The 24,422-nt window shown below is 41.8% G+C and overlaps 1 protein-coding gene across 13 annotated transcripts in view; it reads right to left on the minus strand.

The window, feature by feature from the left end:
* NMNAT3 (nicotinamide nucleotide adenylyltransferase 3) overlaps positions 1 to 24,422 on the minus strand; it is a 116,176-nt gene that overhangs the window by 47,296 nt on the left and 44,458 nt on the right. For 7 of the 13 annotated variants that reach the window (XR_012129483.1, XM_073232263.1, XM_036991617.2 and 4 more), the window contains one exon: positions 13,198 to 13,347. Coding sequence is in view for 12 of the 13 variants with exons in the window: in XM_073232263.1 (XP_073088364.1) it covers positions 13,198 to 13,347 (150 nt within the window). In the remaining variant the exon portion in view is untranslated. Of the gene's footprint in view, positions 1 to 13,197; positions 13,348 to 19,088; positions 19,362 to 24,422 lie in introns of all 13 variants that reach the window. The other 6 variants (XM_036991618.2, XM_036991610.2, XM_073232266.1 and 3 more) reach the window with 3 other exon arrangements.

The following is a 24,422-nucleotide window of genomic DNA, read 5'->3' on the forward strand; positions in this document are numbered from 1 at the left end:
TGTTGCACAGCCCTCCCCATGCCCCCCACCCCACATTATACATGCTACTCGTACTTTATTACTTATTTTTATGCTCAGATTTTATCAGTGGGACCCCTTTAAGCTGGATTCTGTGTGATTTTGATATGTGCCCATTATTTGAGTTCTTTCTTATTTTCTGGCACCACAAGATGTTTCCCGTTCATTTAAACCTTTCCTGCTCTAGCCCCAGAGCAACTATTTTCCTAAGGAGCCATTTTGAAGTAGAAATAGTATTTAGAAACAGAAAGATTTGAATGCAAGGTTGTACTACTGCCACTGGGACATAATTATTTCTAGACCCTCCCAGCAGAGAGGGATAAGATACAGATGTATGTGTACGTGCATACATACTGAGGGACATGTCTGTCTGCCTGCCTACTTGCCTGCCTGCCCATCTGTCTGTCTGTCTAATCTTTCTATCTCATCTCACCTATCCATGAGTTCACACTGGTGCCTCCTATTCCAATCTTGTATGACTGGGGTATTTCTATGTTCCCTCTGTCCAAATAGTGAGAAACTTGACTTCCATTATCCACAAGATCCTCACTTATTGCTAATCCTAGAACACATAGGAAGTAGTTTCAAAATTGCCAATCCAACTCTGGGAAAACAAAACCCACTTATTAGAATTGGATATTTGTTTACTATTGAATATTTTGTTTCCCCTATTTTATGATCACACAGAGCAAACAACAATATTTTAAACATGAAAATTAGCGCTTGCAGTTTCTCTTGAGGCCTCAGGAGATGCGGCTGTTCCCTGACTTGGACGAGGCACATTGCTCCTCCAGGCTGCTCTGCTCTCCCTGCCTCTCACTACAGTGATCCCTCGTGCCCTTGTGCACCCACACTCCATGTCACCTGGAGCCTTGACACCCCTGGAAGGCCCGGCTCAGCAAGTGCCTCCCTTTCTTCTCTCATCCTGTCCCACCTGTCAGTGCCACCGCTCATTCATTCTCCCTATATACACCTTCATCTGTTACCTACTAGTGACTTGCAAATGTCCACCTCTGTCTAGCCTGCCTCCTCGGAGCTCTCATCACCACCTTCTTTTAGATGTTCACAGGTCTCTCAAGCCAAACATATCAGAAGGTGAACTTGCCCCTTGCTGGTCTGGTTCACCTCCAGGACTCACTCTTTCTCAGGGGTTTGCACTCTCTCTCCCGCTCAGACCCAATCCAGCATCAGGTCAGCTATACCTTCCAACTACTTCTTCTCACTGCCAGGTCACCCTCTTACCAGAAGTATTGCTTCAACTGGCTCCCTTCCACTCTTTAGTGGTGGGTAAGGAAGGAGGGAGGGAAACAGAAATCTGCTCACAGTTCTTAGTACAAATGCCTTAGCAGGCGTCTGCAAGGTGCTCACAGCTTGCCCCTTCCCTCTCACCTCACCTCCTGGGACACCTAAGGAATTTTAAGCCTGTGGGATTTGATTAATGTCTGACTCCCTTTTATGGACTGACTATGGCCACTTGCAACCCCCCACATGCCCATTCACATGTTGAGACCATTAAGCTCCTGCCTCCCACCCCTACCACAATGTGATGGTATCAGAAGGTGGTGCCTCTGGGAGGTAACTGGGATTAGCTGAGGTCATGGGGGTGGAGCTCTCATGCTTGGGGTTAGTGCCCTTAGAGTCGTGAGAGAGCTTGCTTCTCTCTGCTTTCCACCATGTGAGGATACAATGAGAAGTCAGCGGTCTGCAACCTGGAAGACAGCTCGCACTGGAACCCAACTGTGCTGGCACCCCGATCCCAGACCTCCAGCCTCCAGACTGTGAGAAATGAATTTCTGTTATTTAAACTGCCCAGTCTATGAGATTTTTGCTGATAGCAGCCTTAACCAGGCAAGCCCCCAGGACCATAGGGCCCACTTTTGTTCCCAGCATGGACACTCCACCAATGGAATGACCTAAGGCAGCATGGTGTGGTGGTTATGAGCACAGACTTAGGGGCAGACTGGCTCTACCACTTATTAGCTGTGTGAACTTGGGCAAGTGACTTAATCTCTCTGAGCCTCAGTTTCTCCATCTGTAAAGTAGGGACAGTACCAGTATCCACCTCATAGGGTTGTAATGAAGATTGAATGAGTTCAGGTAATGTACTTAGGATACTACCTCACACAGAGTAAGGACATAACAAGTTTTTTAAATAAATGAAACACAGGTGCTAAATAATCATTAAATGAGTAAGTATTAATTAAACTAACAGAAAGTTGGATCTTAAAAAAAAGAAATAAAAGTGGACTCTTGTTAAAATATAGGCCAATGACTAGATCATACTGATCAGAAAAAACCATTTAAATAACAGAAAACAGGGTTTACGTTTCATTCAATCCTTAAAAGTTTGTAACTACATGTTGGGGGAACAACTGTTCACAACTGGGAATACATCCAACATCTGAAGAGAAATGCAGGCTCTAGTTCTTAACATATTCAATGAAGGCTTTAGGTAGGTCTGAGGAATTGACAAGTCATATGTTGGGCTGAGTCACTTCTGTCAAAAATCTGCAAACCAAGAATAAGAATCCCAAATGAACCCTTTTAAAACCACCCACATCCACTCTACAAATGCATCCCTCAAGCCTTCGAGAATCCTCTCTCTGTGCCCCACAGAGCGTGCAGTGCAAGGCAAGGAAGAGTCTGTGATCAAAGGACAACACTATAAAACACAGAAAATCCACAGAGAGCATAAATTCGTATGAGCCGCCAGCTTATTCTCATTCTTTCAAGTAAAGGAGTAAAAAAATGGCTGGTTCAACATTTATCCTTTGAGCACATACGATTTTGTCAGTGGATTAACCAAGAAAAGCTACAGACTGCAGTTTTCACCTAACGTGTACCTTTTTCATTATAAAGGGGTGTGTTATCACAGGACTAAAGGCAGCTAGAAGTTTTGATATATTATAGTGCCTCTGTTGGTTTTTAAAGTTTTATTTTGTTTTAGGAGAAAAAAGGAAAAAGTAAACAAAGGAAGGAAGGAGGGTTGTGTGGAGAAGGGATGCTTGTGAGGGGGAAGGAGCTCCTAGAAGAAAAGTAATTAGATCTTCGCAGCAAACGAGGAAGACACTGTTAATTTCTACTTAAAGGTATTAACACAAATTGCTTCAGCTTGTTTAATTCAATTTATATGCATGCAATACCAAATTAAAATTGTGAGTTGTTTTAATGAAAATACACCAATAAAAGGGAGATTCAGTTTTCTTCATGAAAAAAGAAAGTCAGCTGTGGGGCCAGATTTTCATCGGCCTTAATCGTGAGTTGATTCTGATTGAGAGAAAAGGTGCTGTTTAAATTATTTGTCCCTTGAGAGAGAGACCGGTCAAGTTATAGCGTGGTGCATAGATATGCTGGCTTTTGGAGGCTGCAGCCAGTGAATGGGGTTGTGCGTAGGAAGAGGTGATGCCTGATTGTACGGAGAAGGGAAAATTCATACCAGACACCCCTCCTAGTGTCAAGAAAGTCCCTTCTGCATGTCCTGGGTCTTTCTTCCCTTGCCAGCCTCCTGTCTCTCACATGTGCTGGAATGTGATCCTCTTCTCTACCTCTGTATTTTAAACGCTGATGCTTTCCATGCCCGTCATGCCCCCTAAACTGTGGCTGGCTGAGTCTTTCACATTCTTCACGATGTGGGTGCCATCCCCTCCAAGAAGCTTTCTCCAACTGCCAGGTGGGAGACTTCCCTCCTTGGTACCTAGTACCACAATCACTTGCTACTATGTGTCTCTCACCTGTCTAAGGGAGGCAGATATTAATCAAATCCTACAGAGGTAAAATTATTCAGGTGACAATATGCTGCTTATGTACTCCTTTTTGGCAGGGGATGCAATTTAATTAACTCTATTTCCAGCAACAGTGCCTGGCCTGGAGAAGATGCAGTAAATGTCTGTAAAAAGTTGCAAGGTGAAAGGTGTCAACCCAGTCTGTAATATTCAAAGACACAGGCAGGAGAATCCATTCTATACTTTCAAAAATGACCAAGTGCTTTCCATAGAGGAATGACTGAGAATAAAGGCAAAAAAGTGCTTGAGGTCATTCATGACGTAGGTCCCTCCCCCTATTAATACCCCAACAGACAGAACTTGTATGTAATATAAATATATATTGTATACATATGATCAATTATCTGCATATTCTGTGGTTACTATGACCTTTGGGGACCAGGAATATTCTCTGACACCTTGGCTAGGCCATGCCAGAGTTTTCCCATGCAGCTAAAGGAGAGTTTGCAAGTACATCAAGTAAGAAGTCCTCAATACCACACATAGATGTAGCTGTTTGAGAGGCAGTGTCTTCTTTAGAGAAGTGTCTACTCAAGTTCTGTGCCCATATTTGAATTGGGATGTACATTTTTCATTATTGTTGAGTTTTAGGAGTTCTCTATGTATTCTGAATATTAGTTTCTTATCATATATTTGATTTTCAAATATTTTCTCCCATTCTGTAGGTTGCCTTTGTACTTTGTTGACAGTGTCTTTCTGTGCACAAAATTTAAAAATTTTCATGAGGTTCAATTTGTCTTTTTTGTTACCTGTGCCTTTGGTGTCATATCCAAGAAATCAGTGCCAAATCCAATGTCATGAAGCTTTTGTTCTAAGTAGTCTTCTGTTCTATTGTTTCAGTTCTTACATTTAGGTCTTTCATTCATTTTGAATTAATTTTTGTACATGATGTTAGCGAAGAATCCAACTTCCTTCTTTTGCATGTGGATATTCAGTTTTCCCAGTATCATGTGTTGAAATGACTGTCTTTACCCTATTGAATGATCTTGGCACCCTTGTCAAGATCACAAAAATTACTCAACTTTATAAGCAAGGGTTCATTTCTAGGCTCTTTATTCTATTCCATTGCTGTATATGTCTGTCATTATATCAGTACCACACTATTTTGATTATTATGACATTGTGGTTAAGTTTTGAAATCAGTAAGTGTGAATCCTCTAGTTTTGTTCTTTTTCAAGATCGTTTTGCTTTTCAGAGTCCCTTGAGATTCCATATGAATTTTAGCATGGGTTTTTCTATTTCTGCAAGAAATAACACTGGGATTTTGGTAGAGATTGCATTGAATCTGTGATTGAAAGATCACTTTGGGTAGTATTGACTTTTTAATAGTACTAAATCCTCCAAACCATGAACATGAGATATGTTTCCACTTAGTTATGACTTCCTTAATTCCTTTCCGCAATGTTTTATAGTTTTTATTATGTAAGTCTTTAACCTCCTTGGTTAACTTAATTCTGAAGTATTTTAGTGTTTTTGATGCTGCTGTAAATTGAACTGTTTTGTAATTTCCTTTTCAGATTGCTCATTGTTAGTATATAGATGTAACTGATTTTTGTATAAGTTTATTTTCTGCTACTTTGCTGAATTCATGTATAGGTATAACTTTTTTGTGTGTGTACTCTTTGCAGTTTTCTACATGTAAGATCGTATCATTTGCAAACAGTGATAATTTTACTTCTTCCTTTCTAATTTGGATGTATTTTATTTCTTTACCTTGACTAACTGCTCTGTTAGAACTTCCAGTACTATGCTGAATCGAAGTGGTGAAACTGGGTGTCCTTGCCTTGTTTCTGATCTTAGAGAAAAAGCCTTCAGTCTTTTACCAGTGAGTACAATGTTTGCTGTGGGTTTTTAATATATGGCTGCATTATATTATGATAATTTCCTCCTATTGTTAGTATTTAATTTTTTTTTCAATCATGAAAGGGTCTTGAATTTTGTCAAATACTTTTTTCTGTATCAATTTTGGTGATTACGTGTTTTTCCTTCATTCTATTCATGTGGTGTATTACAATGACTAATTTTCCTATATTGAACCATTCTTTAACTTCAGAAAAAAATATCAGTTGGTCATGGTTGTATAATACTTTTAATGTGCTCCTAGATTCAGTTTCCTAGCATTCTGATGAGGATTTTTGCATCCATGTTCATAAAGGGATATTGGTCTGTTTTCTTTTCTTGTGGTGTCTCTGAGTTTGGTATCCTCATAGAATGAGTTAGGAAGTGTTCCCTCCTCCTGAAGTTTTTGGAAAAGTTGGAGGACTGGTATTAATTCTTTAAATTGGTTAGAATTCACCTATCCATCAGGTCCAGGACTTATCCGTGTTAGGAGATTCTGATTGCTGATTTAATCTCCTTACTACTTTTGGTCTATTCAAAATTTCTTCATGATTTAATCTTGGTAGGTTTTGTGTTTCTAGTTTTTCCATTTCATCTAAGTTATCCAAGTTGTTGGCATACAACTATTCATAATACTCTCTTGCAATTCTTTTTATTTCTGTAGAATTTGTATTTATGTCCCCACCTCATTTCTGATTTTAGTAATTTGAGTCTTCTCTTTTTCTTAGTTCACCTAGCTGAAGGTTTTCAATTTTGTTGATTTTTCCAAAGAACTATGTTTGATTTTATTGATTTTCTCTGTTGATTTTCTCATTTATCTCTACTGTAATCTTTATTTCCTTGCTTTGGGTTTAGTTTGTTCTTTTTCTACTTCCTTAAGTCATAAAGTTTGAGCTCTTTCTTATATTCTAATGTAAGCACTTATAGCTATAAACTTCCCCCTGGCAGCACTTTGGCTCTGTCCCATATGTTTTGGTATGTTGTTGTTTTTATTGTCTCTAAGTATTTTCTGATTTCCACTGTGATTCTTTTTCTTTGATCCATTGGTTGTTTAAAAGTGTATTAACTAACAATTAAGTAGTTCATTAATTAATTCTGTGAATTTTCCATTTTTCCTTTTGTTACTGATTTTCTAACTTCCTTCCATTGTGGTGGGAGAATATACTTTACATACCTATCTTTCAAAATCTCTTGAAACTTAATTTGTGGCCTAGCATATGGCCTATCCTGGAAAATGTAGCATGTGTACTTGAGATGAATGTGTTACTGCTGTTGTTGGGTAGAATGTTTCTGTATATGTGTTAGATCTAGTTAGTTTAACATCTTTTTTAAATTCTTTATTTCCTTACTGGTCCTTCTGACTGGTTGTTCTACCCATTATTGTGTGAAATCTCCAACTATTATTATAGCATTGTATTCTATAATATAAATTCTCCCTTCCAATCTGTTGGTTTTTGAGTTGTATGTTTTGATGGTCAATCATGAAGTGAATTAATGTTTATAATTGTTATAATTTCTTGCTTTATTGAATCTCTTATTAATATATAATGTCCCTTCTTGGCTCTTCTAACTTTTTTTTGATTTAAAGTCTATTGTGTCTAATAATAGTATAATTATGCCTGCTATCTTTTTGTTACTATTTGCATGGACTATCTTTTTCCATCTTTTCATTTTCATCTATTTTTGTCTTTGGCTCTAAAGTGTGTCTTGTAGATAGCATATAGTTGGATCATGTGTTTTTTTCCCATCTGCTACTGTCTTTTGATTCAAAAGTTTAATCCATTTAAAATTAAGGTAATTATAGATAAGGAGAGACTGCTGTCACAGTGTTGTTTTCTATATGTCTTGTACTTTTTTATCTCCCATTTCCTACATTACTATCTTGTTTATCTTGGGAGTGTTTAATTTCTTCCTCACTTTTGAAAGGCAGTTTTCCCAGACACAGGATTCTTAGTTGACAGTTTTTTCCCCTAGCATTTTAAATATATCATCCTACACCTTCTGGCCCTTAAAGTTCCTGAAATCTAAATAGTTTATTGAGAAATATGGTAATTTTATTGAAGACTCATTGAACGTGTTGATTTGCTTCTCTTGCTGCTTTCAAGAGTCCCTCTTTTGAGATTTGGCTATAATATATCCCAGTGTGACTCTCTTTGACTTCATTTTTTACTTGGAGTTGTTGAGACTCTTGGATGTTTATTTTCATGTCTTTCATCAAATTTGGGAAGTATTCAGCCATTATTTGTTCAAATATTCTCTCTGCCCCTTTATTTCTCTTCTTCCGCATGGACTCCCACAATGCCTCTGTTGGTCCACTTGATGGTGTCTCATAGGTCTCAGGCTTTGTTCACTTTAATCTTTTTTTCCTGTTCCTTAGACTTGATAATTTGCTATTGTCCTGTCTTCTGGTTTGCTGATTTTTTTCTGCCTGCTCAAATCTGCCTTTGAATTTCTCTAGTGAATTTTTCATTTCTAGTTATTGCACTTTTCAGCTCTGAAATGTCACTTAGTTTCTCTTCAGGTTTTCTAATATCTTTATTGATATCTCCATTTTGCTTATGTATGGTTTCTTGGCTTTTTCCACATCTTTCCATAGCTTTCTGAGCATCTTTAAGACAGTTTTTAAAGAGTCTTTGTCTAGTGTATCTGCTGTAAGGTGATTTCCAAGGATGGGTCTGTTGATTTATCTTTTCCCTTAATTTCTTGTTTCTCTGTATACCTTGTGACTTTTTTGTTGAAAACTGGACATTTGAATCTAATGATGTGGTAACTCTGGAAATCAGATTCTCTTTTGCTAGGGTCTGCTTTTTTGTTGTTGTTGTTTCTGTTTATAGTTTCTGTTTTTTGGGTATTGTAAGATGTCACTTACAGGATCAGCCTAAGCTATAAACTTAATGTTTTCTCAGTCTCTTTCTGGGTATACTACTCTCTGATTTTTCCTGTATATGCAGTTCTTTTTTCATGTCCTTGTCTTTAGTGTCTGGCTCCCAAAAGGGGAAAAGGAGAAAAATGATGGTGGAGGTGGGGATAACACTGGCCTTTTAAATCCACTGGCAGTCACTTCAACCAGAGGGGGTGGGGGTTGAAAAAATGTGTGTGTGTGTGTAACAATGGCTACCCACCTTTTTGTCTGCACCTCTGTAATCAGTGTAAGCAACCAAAGATGAGAGCACAGATGCCTGATATTTGGAGGATATGGTCCTTTTAGCTTACCCTGGCTCCCACAAGCTGTGTGTCAGCTGCTCCAGGGACACATGCACAATGGCTTTCCAGGAGGCTGGGGGGTGGAACTGGGTAGCTGTTACTGTGCTAAGTACTGGAATTGACTGAAATTAGCTGTAGTTCACCTGTCCAAATCTTTCTCTGGAATTTACAAGCCTTCAATAGACTTCAGAGTTCCAAAACAGTTATTATCAGACAGATTCTGCCAGTGCAATTGTTGTTTAGGTAGGGAGATAAATTCCTGGTAGTTCCTAGTTTTCCATCTTCCCAGAATCCTCTGTGGGATGGTTTTTGAACCACAAATTAAATTTCTTTAATAGATATATAGAGCTATTCAGGTTGCCTATTTTTTCTTTTTGAAAAATCTATTTTTTCTTGAATGAGCTTTGGCAGTGTGTCTTTCAAGGGCTTTGCCTATTCCTGTTATCAAATTTATACCTATAAAGTTGCAATATTCCCTTATCTTTTTCCTATCATCAGAATGTGTAGTTATGTCACCTCTCATTCCTGATAATGGTAATTTGTATCTTCTCTCTTTTTTCCCTTGATAGCCTGGTTGGAGCTTTATCAATTTGATTGATTTTCTCAAAGAAATAGCTGTTGGTTTAGTTGATTTACTCTAATGTGTTTTGTTTTCTATTTCATTGATGTTTGCCCTGATCTTTATTATTTCCTTTTTTTACACTTTGTGTTTGATCCTTTCTTTCTAATTTCTTAAAGTAGGAGCTGATGTCATTGATCAACCTTTCATTTTTTCTAGCACGGTGTTTAGTGCTATAAAATTTCCCCCTAAGTACTGCTTTAGTGACATCCTAAAATTTCCATTTAGTTCTGTTTTCATTTTCATTTAGTTCAAAATGTTTTCCAATTTCCATTTTGATTTCTTCTGTGACCCATGGGTTTTTAGAAGTGTGCTATTTTAGTTCCATATTTGGGGATCTCCCAGAGGTCTTTCTGTTATTGATTTTCACTTAATTCCACTGTAGTTGGAGAATGTACTTTGTATGATTTTGATCCTTTTACATTTACTGAGACTTTTTTTTTTAATTTTTGTTTTGGTATCATTAATCTACAATTACATGAGGAACATTATGTTTACTAGATATTGAGACTTCTTTTATGGCCCAGAATATGGTCCATCTTGATAAATGTTCTCTGGGACCTTGAAAGTAATATGCATTTGACTGAGGTTTGGTTGAGTGTTCTACAAGTGTCAACTAGGTTGAATTGGTTGATAGTGTTGTTCAAGTCTCCTATATCTTTAATAATTTTCTGTGTACTTTATCAATTAGTGAGAAGGAATTGAAATACCTGACTGTAATAGTGGATTTGTCTATTTTTTCTTGTAATTCTATAAATTTTTGCTTCTTATATATTTTACAACTCTATAGTAAAAAAAGTTTTAGCAGTATTAATTCCTCTTAAAGAATTGATATCTTTATAATTATGAAATGACTTTCTTTACCCCTGATAATATTCTTTCCTCTGAAATCTCCTTTCTCTATTACTCTAGTTATTTCAGCTTTCTCTTAATTAGTGTTAGCATGGAATAATTTTCCATTCTTTTCTTTGAACCTATTTGTGTTTTTATATTTTGTGTTTCCTGTAGGTATCACATAGTTGTAGTTGAATCTTGCTTATTTTACCCAATCTGACAATGGCTGCCCATTAATAGAGTTGTTAGGCTATTTAAATTTTATGTGACTATTGATATAGTTAGGTTTAAGTCTATCATTTGGTTATTCATTCTCTATCTGTCCCATCTATTCTTTGGTTCCTTTTCCTTTTTCTCTTTTCTTTTCTTAACTGACCATATTCTGATTCTATTTTATCTCCTTTGTATGCTTATTAGCTATAACTTTTTATTTTAGTGGTTGCATTAGGGTTGATAATACATATTTTTAACTTGTTACAGTCTGCCTTTAAGTGATATTATACTGCTTCATGTATAGTACAAGAATCTTACAATAGTATTCTTCCATTTTTCTCCTCCCAGTCTTTCTAATACTACTGCTACATATTTTACTTCTATGTATCTTTTAAACCCTACAAAATATTGCTATTTGTTTTGCTTAAACTGTCAATTATCTTTCAAATAAATTTAAATAATATGAAAAAATACCTATGTAATTGCTCATGTGGTTTTCAGTTCTCTGTATTATTTTTTGTAGATCCACATTTCCATTTGGTATCATTTTCCTTCTGCCTGAAAGAGTTCAGCATTTCTTGTAGTGAAAGTCTGCTGTTCGTGAAATCTTCCAGCATTTATATGTCTGAAAATGTCTTTATTTTGCCTTTATTTTTGAAAGATATTTTCACTGAATATAGAATCCTAGATTGGCAGCTTTTCTTTCAGTACTTTAAAGATATTGTTCCACTGAATTCCCTTTTGCTAAATTCAGTACAAGAAATCTGTCCTCCTTACCTTTGCTCTTCTGGGGCTGCCTTTTAATATCTTCTCTTTATTATTTGTTTTTAGACATTAAATTATCATATACCTTGGTGTTGTTTTCCTCATGTTTTTGTGCTTGTGCTTTGCTGAGCTACTTGATGAAATCTGTTTGATCAAATTTGGAAAAATTGCAGTCATTATTTCTTCAAATATTTTTTGCTGCTCTGTTTTTTCCCTTCTGGGATCCAATTACAAGCATATTAAGATTCTGTAAGTTATCCCACATCTCACCGATATTTTTTCTATTTAGATTTTTTTCTCTCTCTTTCATTTTGGAGAGTTTCTATTGTTTTAGCTTTTAGTTCCCTAAACTTTTCTTCTGCAATGTCTAATCTGTTAATCCTACCCAATGTATTTTCCATATCTAGATATTTGATTTGAGCTCTTTTTATGTTTTCTATTTCTCTACTTGATTTTGAACATATGGTATATAATTATAGTAACTGTTTTAATGCCCTTGCTGTTAATTCTAACATCTGTGTCAGTTCTGGTTTAGTTTAAATTGATTTTTCTCCTCATGGATATGGGTAGACTTTAAATTTGCCCTCCAAAAATGTTTCATCACTTATCATTACCAGTACCCAAGAATGTCTGTTTCCTTCCCTATCTTGTCAGCACTATATTTAGTCAAACTTTTATCTTTGCCCATCTCTCAGGCTAAAACTATTTATTCACACAACAGATATTGATTAAGCGCCAACTACATGCCCAGGGACAGACAGTGTCAATTCATGGTGTTAGCGCAGCCACAGAAGCTGCCCTCATGGTGATTATAACCTTGTGGTGTTTATCCTGTTTTTATTTATATTTTTATTCATTATTAGTGATTTTGAACATTTTTTCCTGAGTTTACTGGCCATATATCTTTCTTCTTTTATATACGTCCTACTAGTGGTCTGGGTTATTTTGATTTTTTCCCTTTCTAAGAGCTACTTATTTACTAAGGACAGACACCCACTTTCACCTTTGAATAATAAAAAAGTACATTTTACAAGCATAGATACTTTCTTTAAAATAAAATAGTATTTGTACATAACTTCTTTGAAGAAATGATTTACATGTAAATACTTTTTCCTATATTGAAAATAAACAGGAATTGATTCTAGCTTAAAAACAATGCTTTTAAAGGCAAATATTTTTGAACAACAGAAAAATACAAAATACACATAGGAATACATAAGGTATACATAAATATATAATAAATACTTTTATATATATTTCACATCAACATGTCAACGACATATTCTTGAGAAATAATCATGGAGAGTCCGAATGCCATTTTACTCTCCTAATAATGAAATGGAAAGTCAAGGAGCTGAAACATACCCAGATTAAACATTTCGAGCTGATTAAATATTTCTGGCAAAGCCATGCCATCTATGTTGGAAATGCCCTACATACAAGATTGTGATTTTGTAATCATATGAGACCTATTCTTTCAAAGGAGAAAATGTCAAAATCCCCATTACAGAATGTTTGCTTACCCAGTGAAGAGCAGCAGGAGCTCTCAGAGGCGCTTCTACCTACTCATCAGGCTGTGCAGGTAAATGCCTCCTGAGAACACCAGGAAGGATGCTTAGACTGAGGCACAGACTCTATAAGGTGCTCAGTGTCTTTTTAGCATTCATGGGCAACACGAGGTGGCACGGGGTGGTAGACCCTGAGAAGCATTCAATTCAATGGTCAGGGGTATGACTTGTACATGGCACACAGCTACAGGATGTTAGCCCTCTGAAGATGACAGAGGAAATGTGTGCCACCAGTTATGCTGTGAATTAATACACAGATGAATTTTAATAATAGTGATGCTGACAGCAGCCAGAAAAGCCTGATGAGGCCCACCAACCCATCAGTGTTCCATTGGACCTGGCCACCCTGACTGACCTGTCTGGTGTAGGTGGTCTCTGGCCACCTCAAACAAGCGTAGGTGCATGTTGGTGATGGGGTTGAAGGAGCCACAGGCCAGGAGCACCACTGGGATCCGGCTCTTCATTGCAGCAGGAGCATCTCCACCATCTGCGGTAGCCACCCTGCCTTCATGGGGACAAAACTCACATCAGGGACTTGGTACCAGAACAACTGTCCAGATCCCTGTCTCTGAACCATACACAGCCTATTAGCTCTTACTCGTAAGAATCTGAGCGGCAATAACAACATTTATGGAGGGCTCACCATGGGCCATGGCCTGGTCTCAGCACTTCAAAATCCTTTATCTTACCAGATCTTTTCAACAACCTGAGTGGTTACTTATATGGCTCAGGGACCTTAGAAGCCCCAGGGCCAGGACTGGAATCTAGGCAGCCTGACCTCAGAGACCGTGTTCTGCTCCTAACCTCTCCATGCTTCCTAGGTTTCTAATGGGTCACCTTGGGATCAAAAGGAGGTAGGTAAGAACCCATAACGTCATCTCTGATAGTCCAAGTAAAACTCACCAGGCCCCAGAGGAGCCTGGTACTTAAAAACACTTATTTTAAAATAGTTTCAGACTCACAAGAAAAACTGCAAGATGTGTACAAAGAATATACCCTTTACCCAGATTCCCCAAATGCTAACATCTTACTACACTTTCTTTCTCATTTGTCCTTACTTTACAGGTGTGCACATATGCACACACAGACACATGTCTGTATATACCTGTGATTTTTTTCTGAAATGTTTGAAAGTTGTAGACATAATACCTCTTTACCTCTAAAATTTCAGTATGCTTTCTAAGAACAAAGACATTTTCTCATATTGTTACAGACGAATGACTAAAATCAGGAAATTAAAATTGTTGCAGGACTATTATCTGATTTACAGATCTTTTCTATTTTTAGCCATTGTTTTTTATCTGGGGCCCAAGCATCTCGAAAGGGTCCAGCCCACCCTCTTGTCTCCATACTCTGTGGCTTTCAGCACTGGGGGGAAGTTAAAGGAAAGCAGGAAACAGCCTACACTCCAGGGAAGGCTGGCAGAGATGGCTTTTCTGTCTCTGAGATGTTGCCCCCTGGAGTGCTGGTGACAAACTCCACTGGAGTTAGGCTGTGGTTTAGCTCCTAGTTCTACATCTTACTGGCTGTGTGACCTCAGTTTCCTCATATGCAAGATGGGAATTTAAGTACTTACTCTTACAGGGTTGTTGTGAGGATAAATGAGCTATGTATGGTTAAGTGTCTGGTGTATAAGAAGGGTTTAATTAAAAATAACTGTGGCTGTGGTGATGATGATGATGAAAAAGATACTCCAGCTGATCATGATAAGGGAGAAGGAGAAAGTGAAAGGAGGTGGCAGTGTGCTTGTGGCTGACAGCTTCTAAAATGGCTTCCTAAGATCCTCACTGTTTATTATTCACTTGTAGTCCCCTCCCCTTGAGTGTGGACTGGACCTAGGAACTTGCTTCTAATAAGGAGAATACAGCAAAGAAGGGGGATCACACTCCTGAGAGGTGGTCACAAAAAAGACTCTGGCTTTCCTCTTTGGCTTTCTCGCTTGCTCACTCATGAAGCTGGTTGCCCTGTTGTGATTTGACTCATGGAAAAATCCATGAGGCGTGGAACTGAAGGAGACCTCTGATGCCAACAGCCTGTGAGGGACAGAATCCTGCCAGTAACCACAAGAGTGAATGCAGAAGTGGATCTTTCCCCAGTCAAGTCTTCAGATGAGACTGCAGCGCTGTAAACATTTTAACTACAACCTTGTAAGAGACTCTGAGCCACTTAAGCCAAATCTATATTCCGGACTCACAGAACCTGTGATGTAATAAATGTGTGTTGTTTTGACATAGTAAGTTTTGGGATAATTTGTTAAGCAGCAAGAGGTAACATGAAGTGACCAGCAGGAGGAATGCGTTTGCTTCCTTTCTTACTTCTCTTGCTGTAGTGGCCTTGGCTGTAATTCTGTAGTTCCAAAGGGGTAAAATGGACAGTTCTCATTAACTGGAACTGAGACCCTCTCTTAACCAATTTTAATCTGGTTCTTGTCTGTTCTCCAGGCTTGTATTCAACCACTGCCTGCCTCATTTTTTATACTCTAGCAACAATGAACTTTTTGTCAGTGGTTTCTTTGTGAGGTCCTCACAGCTTCCAGCTTCAAGCTTTTGTACATGTTATGTCATTTTCCTCCAACTGGAACACCCCCCAGCTCATCCTGATCTGTTAAGACTCAACTCAGGTGATCACATTATTTATGACTTCAGTCACTACTTCTTGATTGCCTGCTAGGTGCCTGTATCAGTTAGGGATGTAGGTGGCTGCAAGTTCCAGAATCCTAACTTCAGTGTCTTAAACAAATAGAGGTTATTGGTATCTCACACAGTAAAAAGCCTAGAACTAGGCAGCTACCTGCATTGGATCACTGGCTCAACAATGACCTGCAATTCTTTCAGCTTCTCCCTCATGGTCACAAGATTGCTACTGCGGGATAGCCATCATGATTACAATCGAAGCAAGAAGAAGAAGCAAGGAGCTATACTAGACTGACTGACCCTCTGAAGAACACAAGATTTTTTTTCAGAATCCCCCCTGGAGAATTTCCTTCTGCATCATTGGCCACATGGCCACTCTGGTTAAAATGGAGCCTGGGAAGGCTTTGTAGCCTATCCAGTGGGAAGCATCAAGGAAAAGGGAGTTGGGAACAGGAATAGCTAATCCCCAGTGTCTGCCATAGAGCTGGGGATACAATTGCAAGGAGCTGGCAGCATAGAAACCTGCTTAGAATGCTTTCTTCACCTAGCTTGTGTTAGCTGCTCTCCAACCTGCTTTTAGTAAATCATGTATTACATTCCATCAGAAAATCCTGCTCTTGTGTCTTTCCTGCCCACCAGATAGTAAGCCCCTTAAGAGGAGTGGTGTTTTCTTCATTTCTGGATCTCCCTTCCAAGTATAACACGGTCCAGGGTAGGGCTCAGTGAAGACTGAGACGGGCAGTGGCCTGCTGGGGAGGGGACCCATGTCCTGGTAGTGGGAAGGCCTAACACACCTGCTGATGCAGGGAAGTTGTTGCGGGTGTATTCTGAATTACAGTGTGAAGATAAAAGACTCACAACCCAGGTGGGCTGTGGTTTCCTCAGGCTTCTTCTGTGGCAGCAGGACACCCCCTCCTGTGTGAGCAGAAGGCAGTCTGCAAGCTGCTGCTGGCTTCTTCCCAGGGCGGCTGGGTGGTTTAATGAGATATGATTTGCAGAGTGTGCTGAGCTATTCCTAGGAGCAGCCTTGTGATAAGTGTATCCAAAGAGGCTGGCTGTTTTTCACAACTATTATGAAGCTGTTCAAAATTCTATTTCAGTTTTACAAAATATACTTTTTTATAGCCATTAAAACATGAAACTGCATCTCAGGTAACCTGGGGTTTTGATACATTTTTCTAAAAGGTCCCAGATACTGTAAATTAGATCATTTGTTTCAATGGTGGCGTCCAGGCAATGAAGTGTGATGTTGAGAAGAGGAAGAAATGACATTTAAGGACTGTCTGTCTTTCTCTCCCTTCCTTGACGTGGGCACACCGAGCCACACTGCTCTGACAGCAACTTACCCTGGCCGAGCAGCACCCCAGGTCGTGAGTTCATGTTCCCAGACTCAGGAGTGGGGTCGGTGCACCTCCGTCATTTGTACACTCAAACTTGCTTCAACTAAACACCCTCCCAAGCCCAAACCCAGAGAAACACATGATAGGGTTAAAATGGGCCTCACTCCAGGGGTCTACCAGGAGCATAAACCAACCTCCAGTTTGAGGACAAGTCTCATCAGACACAAGGCCAGACGCACGCCACTAAAGTGACTCATCTGCTCTATCATCTAATCACATGTAGCGAGACGAAGCATGTGTGGGAGACTTTTGTTATTGGAAAGGGCCTCCCATCGATAAGCCTGTAATGACAGTCCACAGAGTGGGTAATAATTGCTGCTGAAGGACTTAACAAGTTGAGAGGGCAGCATATGGCCCTCTTGGAATTTATCATTACATTGGAGCCAAAGTAAACAGACTCCACTATGGCCCCCGCCCCCCTCCTTATTCCCACCTCCCACCTCTGGCCATCCAGACAGCGTCCCATCCTCCTCCTCCAGTTCAACACACTGCTTCCTCCCTCCCCACTTCTGCATATGATGCTCGGACTCCCTCACTCCTGCCTTCAAGGTTTTCTCCTTGGAGTCTTTATCCGGTGATCCCCTGCACTGTCATGCTAACTGTACCCATTACACATTTTATCACTTTCTTCTCCCATCCACTGCAGAATTAGCTTGCTTTGTTTCCATGCTGCTCTTCCCCAAGTAGAAAGAGAATTCCTGAAGGGTAGTTTCTTATTCATCTTGGTCTCCTACACTCCTGCACTGTGCCTGGCACACAGGTGCTCAATGAATATGGAATGAGTGAAAGGATGGGTGGCTGTCTCTAACCAAGCTCTGCCCTTTGCAGATGGCTACCGCCTCTGTTTCTGCCCCTGTCAATGGACTGGGCCTTCCAGAGATATAAACTGGCCTTTTGGATTTCCTAGAGGCATTTAAGACCCTTCCCCTAGACCCACTCCACCTGACTCATGATGCAATCAAGCAGGGCGTTCCTGTCCTGGTCATCCTTCTGTGCTGGAGGACTACAGTCACCAGCTCCTGCACTGAGAGGCAAAGGGACTTTGCAGATGTGATTAAATTAAAGGGAGGTTTTTCTGGATTATCCGATGGGCCCAATTTTATCTGGAGGGTCCTAATAAGATGGAGGCCAGAGGGCCAGATAGAGGAAAGTGTACGGACCAAAGCAGCAATCAGAAAGGAGGGAAGAGGCTGTGCTGCTGGTTTTGAGGGAGGAAGGGGCCATGGACCAAGCAGTGCAAGGGGCCTCTAGGAGCTGGAATTGGCAAGGACACAGATTCTTGGATCCCCTAGAGACTTCAGAAGCCCTGCTGATACCTTGATTTCAGACTTCTGACCTCCAGAACTGTAAAAAAATTAAATTGTGTTGTTTTAAACCAGTACTTTGGGGCAATGTGTTAGAGCAGCCACAGAAAACTATTGCACTCACTATTTGGGAGCAAGTTCTCTGAAGCGACCTTCAAGTTGGGGCAGAAAAGGTGTGGGAACAGCCAGGGTGGAGGATACTGAAGGGCATGTGGGGCACAGGGACCAGCACTGCACAGGACCCGAAGGCCCCTGTGAAGGTGGGTGAGGAACTAAACGCACATGAGTGTGGCTGTGTGTGGCTGCCAGCCGATGGGTGGATGAGCCCAGATGAGGCTGCACAGGGCGCGAGGGTCACACAGGCCACCAGAGGGTCTGTGCCATCCAGATTTTATCCTATGGGCAATGAGGCACTTCTGAAGGATTTTAAACAGTGGTGTGACTTACTCATATTTCTGTTTTGGAAAGCTCTCCCAAGTGCTCACAGGATGGTGCACCAGGAAGCCACAGGATGGCCACCCCAGGACCTCTCCGCCTGGGAAGGCCAGGCGGTCCCCAGCTGCCCAGAGGATGGCCTTTCCTGCTTTCTACATTTTGCCTCAGTCAGCAGGTAATATGATGCTGGCCAGTGCCCCACATGTACTCAGTTCTAACTAAGTGCCCACGCCTCGACCCATTTGTCACAGGTGATCACAGAGACACACCAAGGAATGGCAAGCCGGCCAGGTTACGGTGCAACGTGCCAATGCTCAGCACTCACGAGGCAGTCATGTCCCTTCCCTGCGATGGGTGCCTCTAACAGGACCCGGCCCGGCAAAGGGGCTGAAAACATCCCTTATTACAGACATAAAGCAGATGGCTTTGGGCAGAATGGAAATGGATTCTACAAACATCTTTCATCACACAGACCTCTTGATGGGACTCCTCATCTTAAAGGAAACATGAGATGCTGTTTGTATTTGTGGGGTTGACGAGCACATTTTTCAGGACCTGGGAAATCATTTCCATCGGTGTGAGTGTGTCAGCTTCTCCAGGGCAATCAACCTTCACACAACCTCTGGGCGCTTTTCCTTTTCAATGTTGTTGGTGTCACTGGCAGTTGCTACTGGCATGCAGTTGCTGCTAAGAACAAAAGCAAAGCAAGCCTTCTTTGTCGGTGTGTGGATCCTCTGCCAGCCACCCCTCGGAGGAAAGAAACATGCCAATTAAGCCCTCATCCTAATTATGAGACTCCCAAGAAAGCAGGCAGCCTGGCTCTTCAGTTTTGAGAACTTTCAAAAGATTCGAAGGAGCACAAGGAATGGAACGAGGTCTCTCGGCAACTCCACACGCAGGGGTTGGCACTAATTTCGATTGCTGCAGGAAGGTGGAAATGACTAACAGCTGTAGGGCTGAGTGATGGGCTGGGCCCTGTGCTAGAAACTTTACAGACATCGATGCTGATTCCTTCGACAGGCCTGGATGGCAGGCTTTGTACTTGTGTTCTGGTGAGGAACCTAACCAACTGCTCTGAGCCTCAGTGAGCCCCACGGAAATGGACACAAACCACACATCTCCTAGGGCAATCACGAGGGTTTTCAGGACTGAGCCCCATGCACACTCCCAGCCACTGTGGTTCTTCAGAAGTATCAGCTCTTTCCCTTTCACTATGTTCAAAAGAGAATTCACCCCACCCCCCGCCGCCCCACACCTGCTTCCAGAGGTTTGCTCACTGTATTTGGGAAGGCCCCACTGTATTTGTGGTCATCTGTGATCAGAACCTTAAGAAGCCTTCGGCTCCACCCCCCACTCCCCCACCACCAGTGAGGCAGCTCACCGGGGCAGCCCAGCTTGGAGGTGTGCCCGCAGGGGAGTGCCCCGGAGGGAGGCCGCCGACTTCCACCCTTCCACCAGCAACGACTCAGTTCAGGCCTCACTTGTCCCTAGAACTGAGTTAAGTCGATATTGAGAAACAGAGGATGGGTAATCTGATGTCATTCTGGTAGAAAGAACATCTCCTGATGAGGAAGAATAAACATGCCCCGCATCACAGCTGACGTGCCAACTTGGAAAAAGAAGGTAGAAGAGGGGATAGAGGGTGAGAGGAAGTGCCTGGGGTCTGCTGCGAGGTGTGCAAAGTAGTGCATAATTAAGACCACAACCTACCAGCTGCTGTGCTAGCGCTGTGGGGGCACAGGGATCAATCACACCTGCCCCTGCCCTCAAGAAGGTTTCCATCCTCTAGGAGGAACAAACATGTAGGGCCTCCGGTAGGACAGAGTCTGCCAGTAACCTCCCAACATCCAGGTTCCCCTCCTCTTCAGGAAGGGAAGCCCTGTCCTGCACTGGGCACATTGCTACATTCCCCAGCCTCCGTGGAAGCATGAGGCCATGTGACTAAGGTTTGGCCAGTGATCTATGAATAGAAGTTTTGGGTGATATTTCCAAGAGCTCTCTTTAAAGGGAAAGGCATGCCTTTCTCTTCTCCACTCCTGCTGTCTAGAATGTGATGGCTGGAGCATGGTAGCTATATTGCACCTTGAGGAGGAGGACTACCTCCACATTTGACAGAGAATAAGCCAAGAGAAAGCCAGGACCCCAATGATCCTGGAGCTGCCATTGCAGCCCCAGACTGCCTGCCTCCAGGTTTCTTTTTTTGGGGGAGAAGTAATCTTCTAAGCTACCATTATTTTCATTTTTCTGTTATATCAGCTATGTAATTATTATATATCAGATATTCCAATGACATATTCATACCTAATGATTGTTTATTGAACTATATATACAAAGAAATGAAAAAGTATGCAAACTTTTGAAAGTTTCTACTGGCCCTGTGCAACCTATACTACATGCAGAAACTCAAATGGAATTTGTTGGAAAGGGAAAATACACCTTAGAGGAAAAGAAAATCTACTGTGACTTAATTTTTTATATGAATTTTTCATGGGAGGAAAAAATCCTTACTCAGGACTCTAGAAGGCTGAAGTACAGTGGCAAGTCTGCTTTTCTGTAGATCACAAAATTGAGACTCTGTCCTATCTCCTTCCTCAAAAAACAGATGCATTATGGTGTGCTGTGGCACTCTGCTTTGAGTGGGCATTTGCCATATGGCTTGGCAGCTTAATGGTTTTCTCATACTTGACAAAAACGAAGCACAATCATTTTGCAAGGAGTTTGCATTCCTAGATGGGTCTTTCCCAAATAACAGCTGTGCCTCAAAATTGAGTTACTCAATTTGCAATTTGTGGACACAATACACAAACATTTACAAATGAGCAGAACCTCAAATCACTTGGGCTATTTCCAGGCTTCAGAGTTTATGAAGTTTTAAGCAATATTATGAGTGTGCAGCTGTCAACAAACTCCAGCCAATGTCTCTTAGCCACCAGACCCAGCAGGCAGCAGGGAAGTCCTACTTAGCAGCAGGCCATGTGGAGCCGACCACAAACCCTTGGGAAAGAAAGAACACGAGGGAGAGAAACCAGCTTCACTCTAAGGCTCACAGACTAAATCCCTATGCCTTTCTCTCTGCTTCCAACCACACTAGTGCAGATGACACCCAAATCTACAGCTCTAGTCTTGACCTTGCTTATGGGCCCCTAATTGTGCAAGGATATCCACCTGGCACTGGCTTGAAAACAAGCCAGACATGGATTCAAAGCCAATTAGTACTACCTGAGTGACCTTGAGTGACTCCGTTAGCAGACTCCAGGTGACATCCATTAATAAACAGCCCCCAAATATTAGTAGCTTAAAACAACAAAGGGTTATTTCATATTCCTATTGTATGACCATTCCATGCTGACTGGGGGTTCTGTTCTAAGTCATCGTTTTCCCTCAGTACTCAAGCTGAAGGAGCAGTCACCACCTGGAATATGGTCAGTCACTGTAGCAGAAAAAAAAAAGAGGGCTCTGGAAGGTCCCTCACCAGTAATGCTTGGCCTCAGATTGGTACATGTCACTTCCAACAACTCTACCCAACCTCAGCAAGTTAGAAAATACATTCTGGCTCTGTGTCCCAAAGGTTGGAGAGCCAGAAATACTTAGTGAATAGCCTCGTGCCTACTTCAGTGAGTTAATCAACCACTCCGAGCCTCATGGACCCTTCTGGAAAAATGAAGGTAATGACACATACTTCCTCAACTATCATGAAGGCATGAAGGTTACTGGAGTGAAACCATGTAGAACATTTAGAACAGTGCTTGGTCTGTAGGAAGTCCTCCAGAAATATTGGCTTCCTTTCTTTTCCTTGTGTTCCAAACAGACTTCCCCATCTCCCATACCTGCTTCTGGCTGCCCATACCCATTATCTGAAAAATATTCCATCATTTTTCTAGACACCCATGATCAAAACCTGCTAGTTTGCTGTGATATCTCTTCTTCCTTCATCATGTTGTCCCCCCAGTACAATTAGCCTCCAAGTATGGCCAATATTCCCTATGTAAGGTCTTCACCTTCCATCACTCTTAAGACCTGCCCTACGATAGGATTTTATTACTTCCCTATATCATTAAGGGTCTTTAAAAATTTCAAACAAGAGAAATGAGCTCTGGTTATCTTATTTGCCTTCCCCACTGAAAGGAAGCAGGGAAGGAGCATGGGGATATCTGAAAGCCACCCGGCCATCACACAGAAAGAAAGAGAAGCTGAACATGAGAGCTCAGGGTGGCCGAGGGGTAGGGCAGTGGCCCAGTCTCAGCCTGGACAGGTACCCCTGGTACTGACATGGTCACTGGGGCTCCACCAGTGTACAATGCTGTTCGCAGAGAGGGGCAGTTGATGTGGGTTGGGCAGCCCCCACCCCAACCCCAGTGATGGCTGCCACCTCTCTTCTCTTGTTAAGGTGAGACAAACTCTGGAAAACCCTCCCCACCACCAATTTGGGCCCAATCTATTCTGTTCTTAATATACTAAAAAGATTAACCAGTACTAAAGTTCAGCTCAATCCCTCAAACTAAGGAGATAAATGACTGAGTGTCTACCATGTACTAAGCACTGTGTAAAGTCTGGGCCTTCATGCAAGCCAGCGATAAAGTCTTCAGTAATTCTCTGCTGGCGTGTATTTGCCGGGCCATGTCCTTTCTCTGGCGTTAGGGCTTTGACGGTTTTGGCTTCACTGCCTCTCCTCATTGTCTCGAACCCCTAAATGTTCTTCGAATCCTCACCAAGCTGAGCCCACCTGCCATCCCCTGATGTGTGTGCCGAGTGTTCCTGCTTCTTGGGCCTCTGTTGATGCCATTTCCTGGAGCTAGAATGATCTCTTCCATGCCAGCTCTCCCACAGACCTTCCCCTGGTGGCTCACCTGGAAGTCAGTGTGCCATCCTCTGACCTCTTCAAGATGATACTCTATGTTGTTGAGCCCCCATTCTTTTTTTGTCTGTAACTCCTGAAGGTCTAATGCAGAGTGCAAGGCAAATAAAGAATATCTACCTATTCACTGGGGGACAAGGTAAAAGTGGAAAGTAGATCAAAATGAGTGCCAGAGAGCATGGGCCCCTTCCTGGCACAGTCTAGGCTGAAGCAGGTACCAGCAGCTGAGGAGGAAATATCCCCAAGCTCAAAACAGCGGGGCTCCAGCTATGTCCACCCTCCCATCCCTGCTCTGGCTTCCAATGCCCGATACTTTCTGATTTATCCAATTGGCTTTTACCCCATGCAAGTGTCTGTCTCCCTAGCTGGGGTGTCAGCTTGCTTCTGAACTTGAATTTTGCTCTCACCCCATAAATTGTGTCTGCTGCCTTGGCTGGGCTCCAGGTGGGATCCTGACTTCCGATTCCCACCTCAGAGGTGCCATTTGATCCTCCATCCTCTCCCTGCCTCTGCCCTTGCCCAATCCAGGGTGCATGCCCAAAGGCCCCGCTTCAGTCCAGCTGCAGGAAATGGGCCAGTTACTGCTCAGAAAGTAGCCCCACACCCTCCACAGTCCTGGGGGCTTCCCTGCTTGTAGCAAAATGCAGAACAGTTCATAATGATGGCAGGGGATGGCACCATGGCCCACACCACAAAACTGGCAGCCATCTGGGCTCTTCCCTCTCCCTCGCCCTTACAGCCCATCAGTTTTACCTCTGCAGTGTCTTTATTATCCATCCCTCTACCTCCACAGTCATTGCCTTGAAGTGGGGCTCATTATTTCTCAGTTGGGCCTGAGTGCATTCTTAACCTGCCTCCTGTCTCCAGCCTCACCTTCTCAGATCCATCCTCTGCTCAGCTGCCCAAGGGACCTTTTAACATGCACATCAGACTCCCTACTTCCTTCCCCCCTA

This window comes from Manis javanica, chromosome 3 (assembly GCF_040802235.1).
Source record: "Manis javanica isolate MJ-LG chromosome 3, MJ_LKY, whole genome shotgun sequence".
Lineage (NCBI taxonomy): Eukaryota > Metazoa > Chordata > Mammalia > Pholidota > Manidae > Manis > Manis javanica.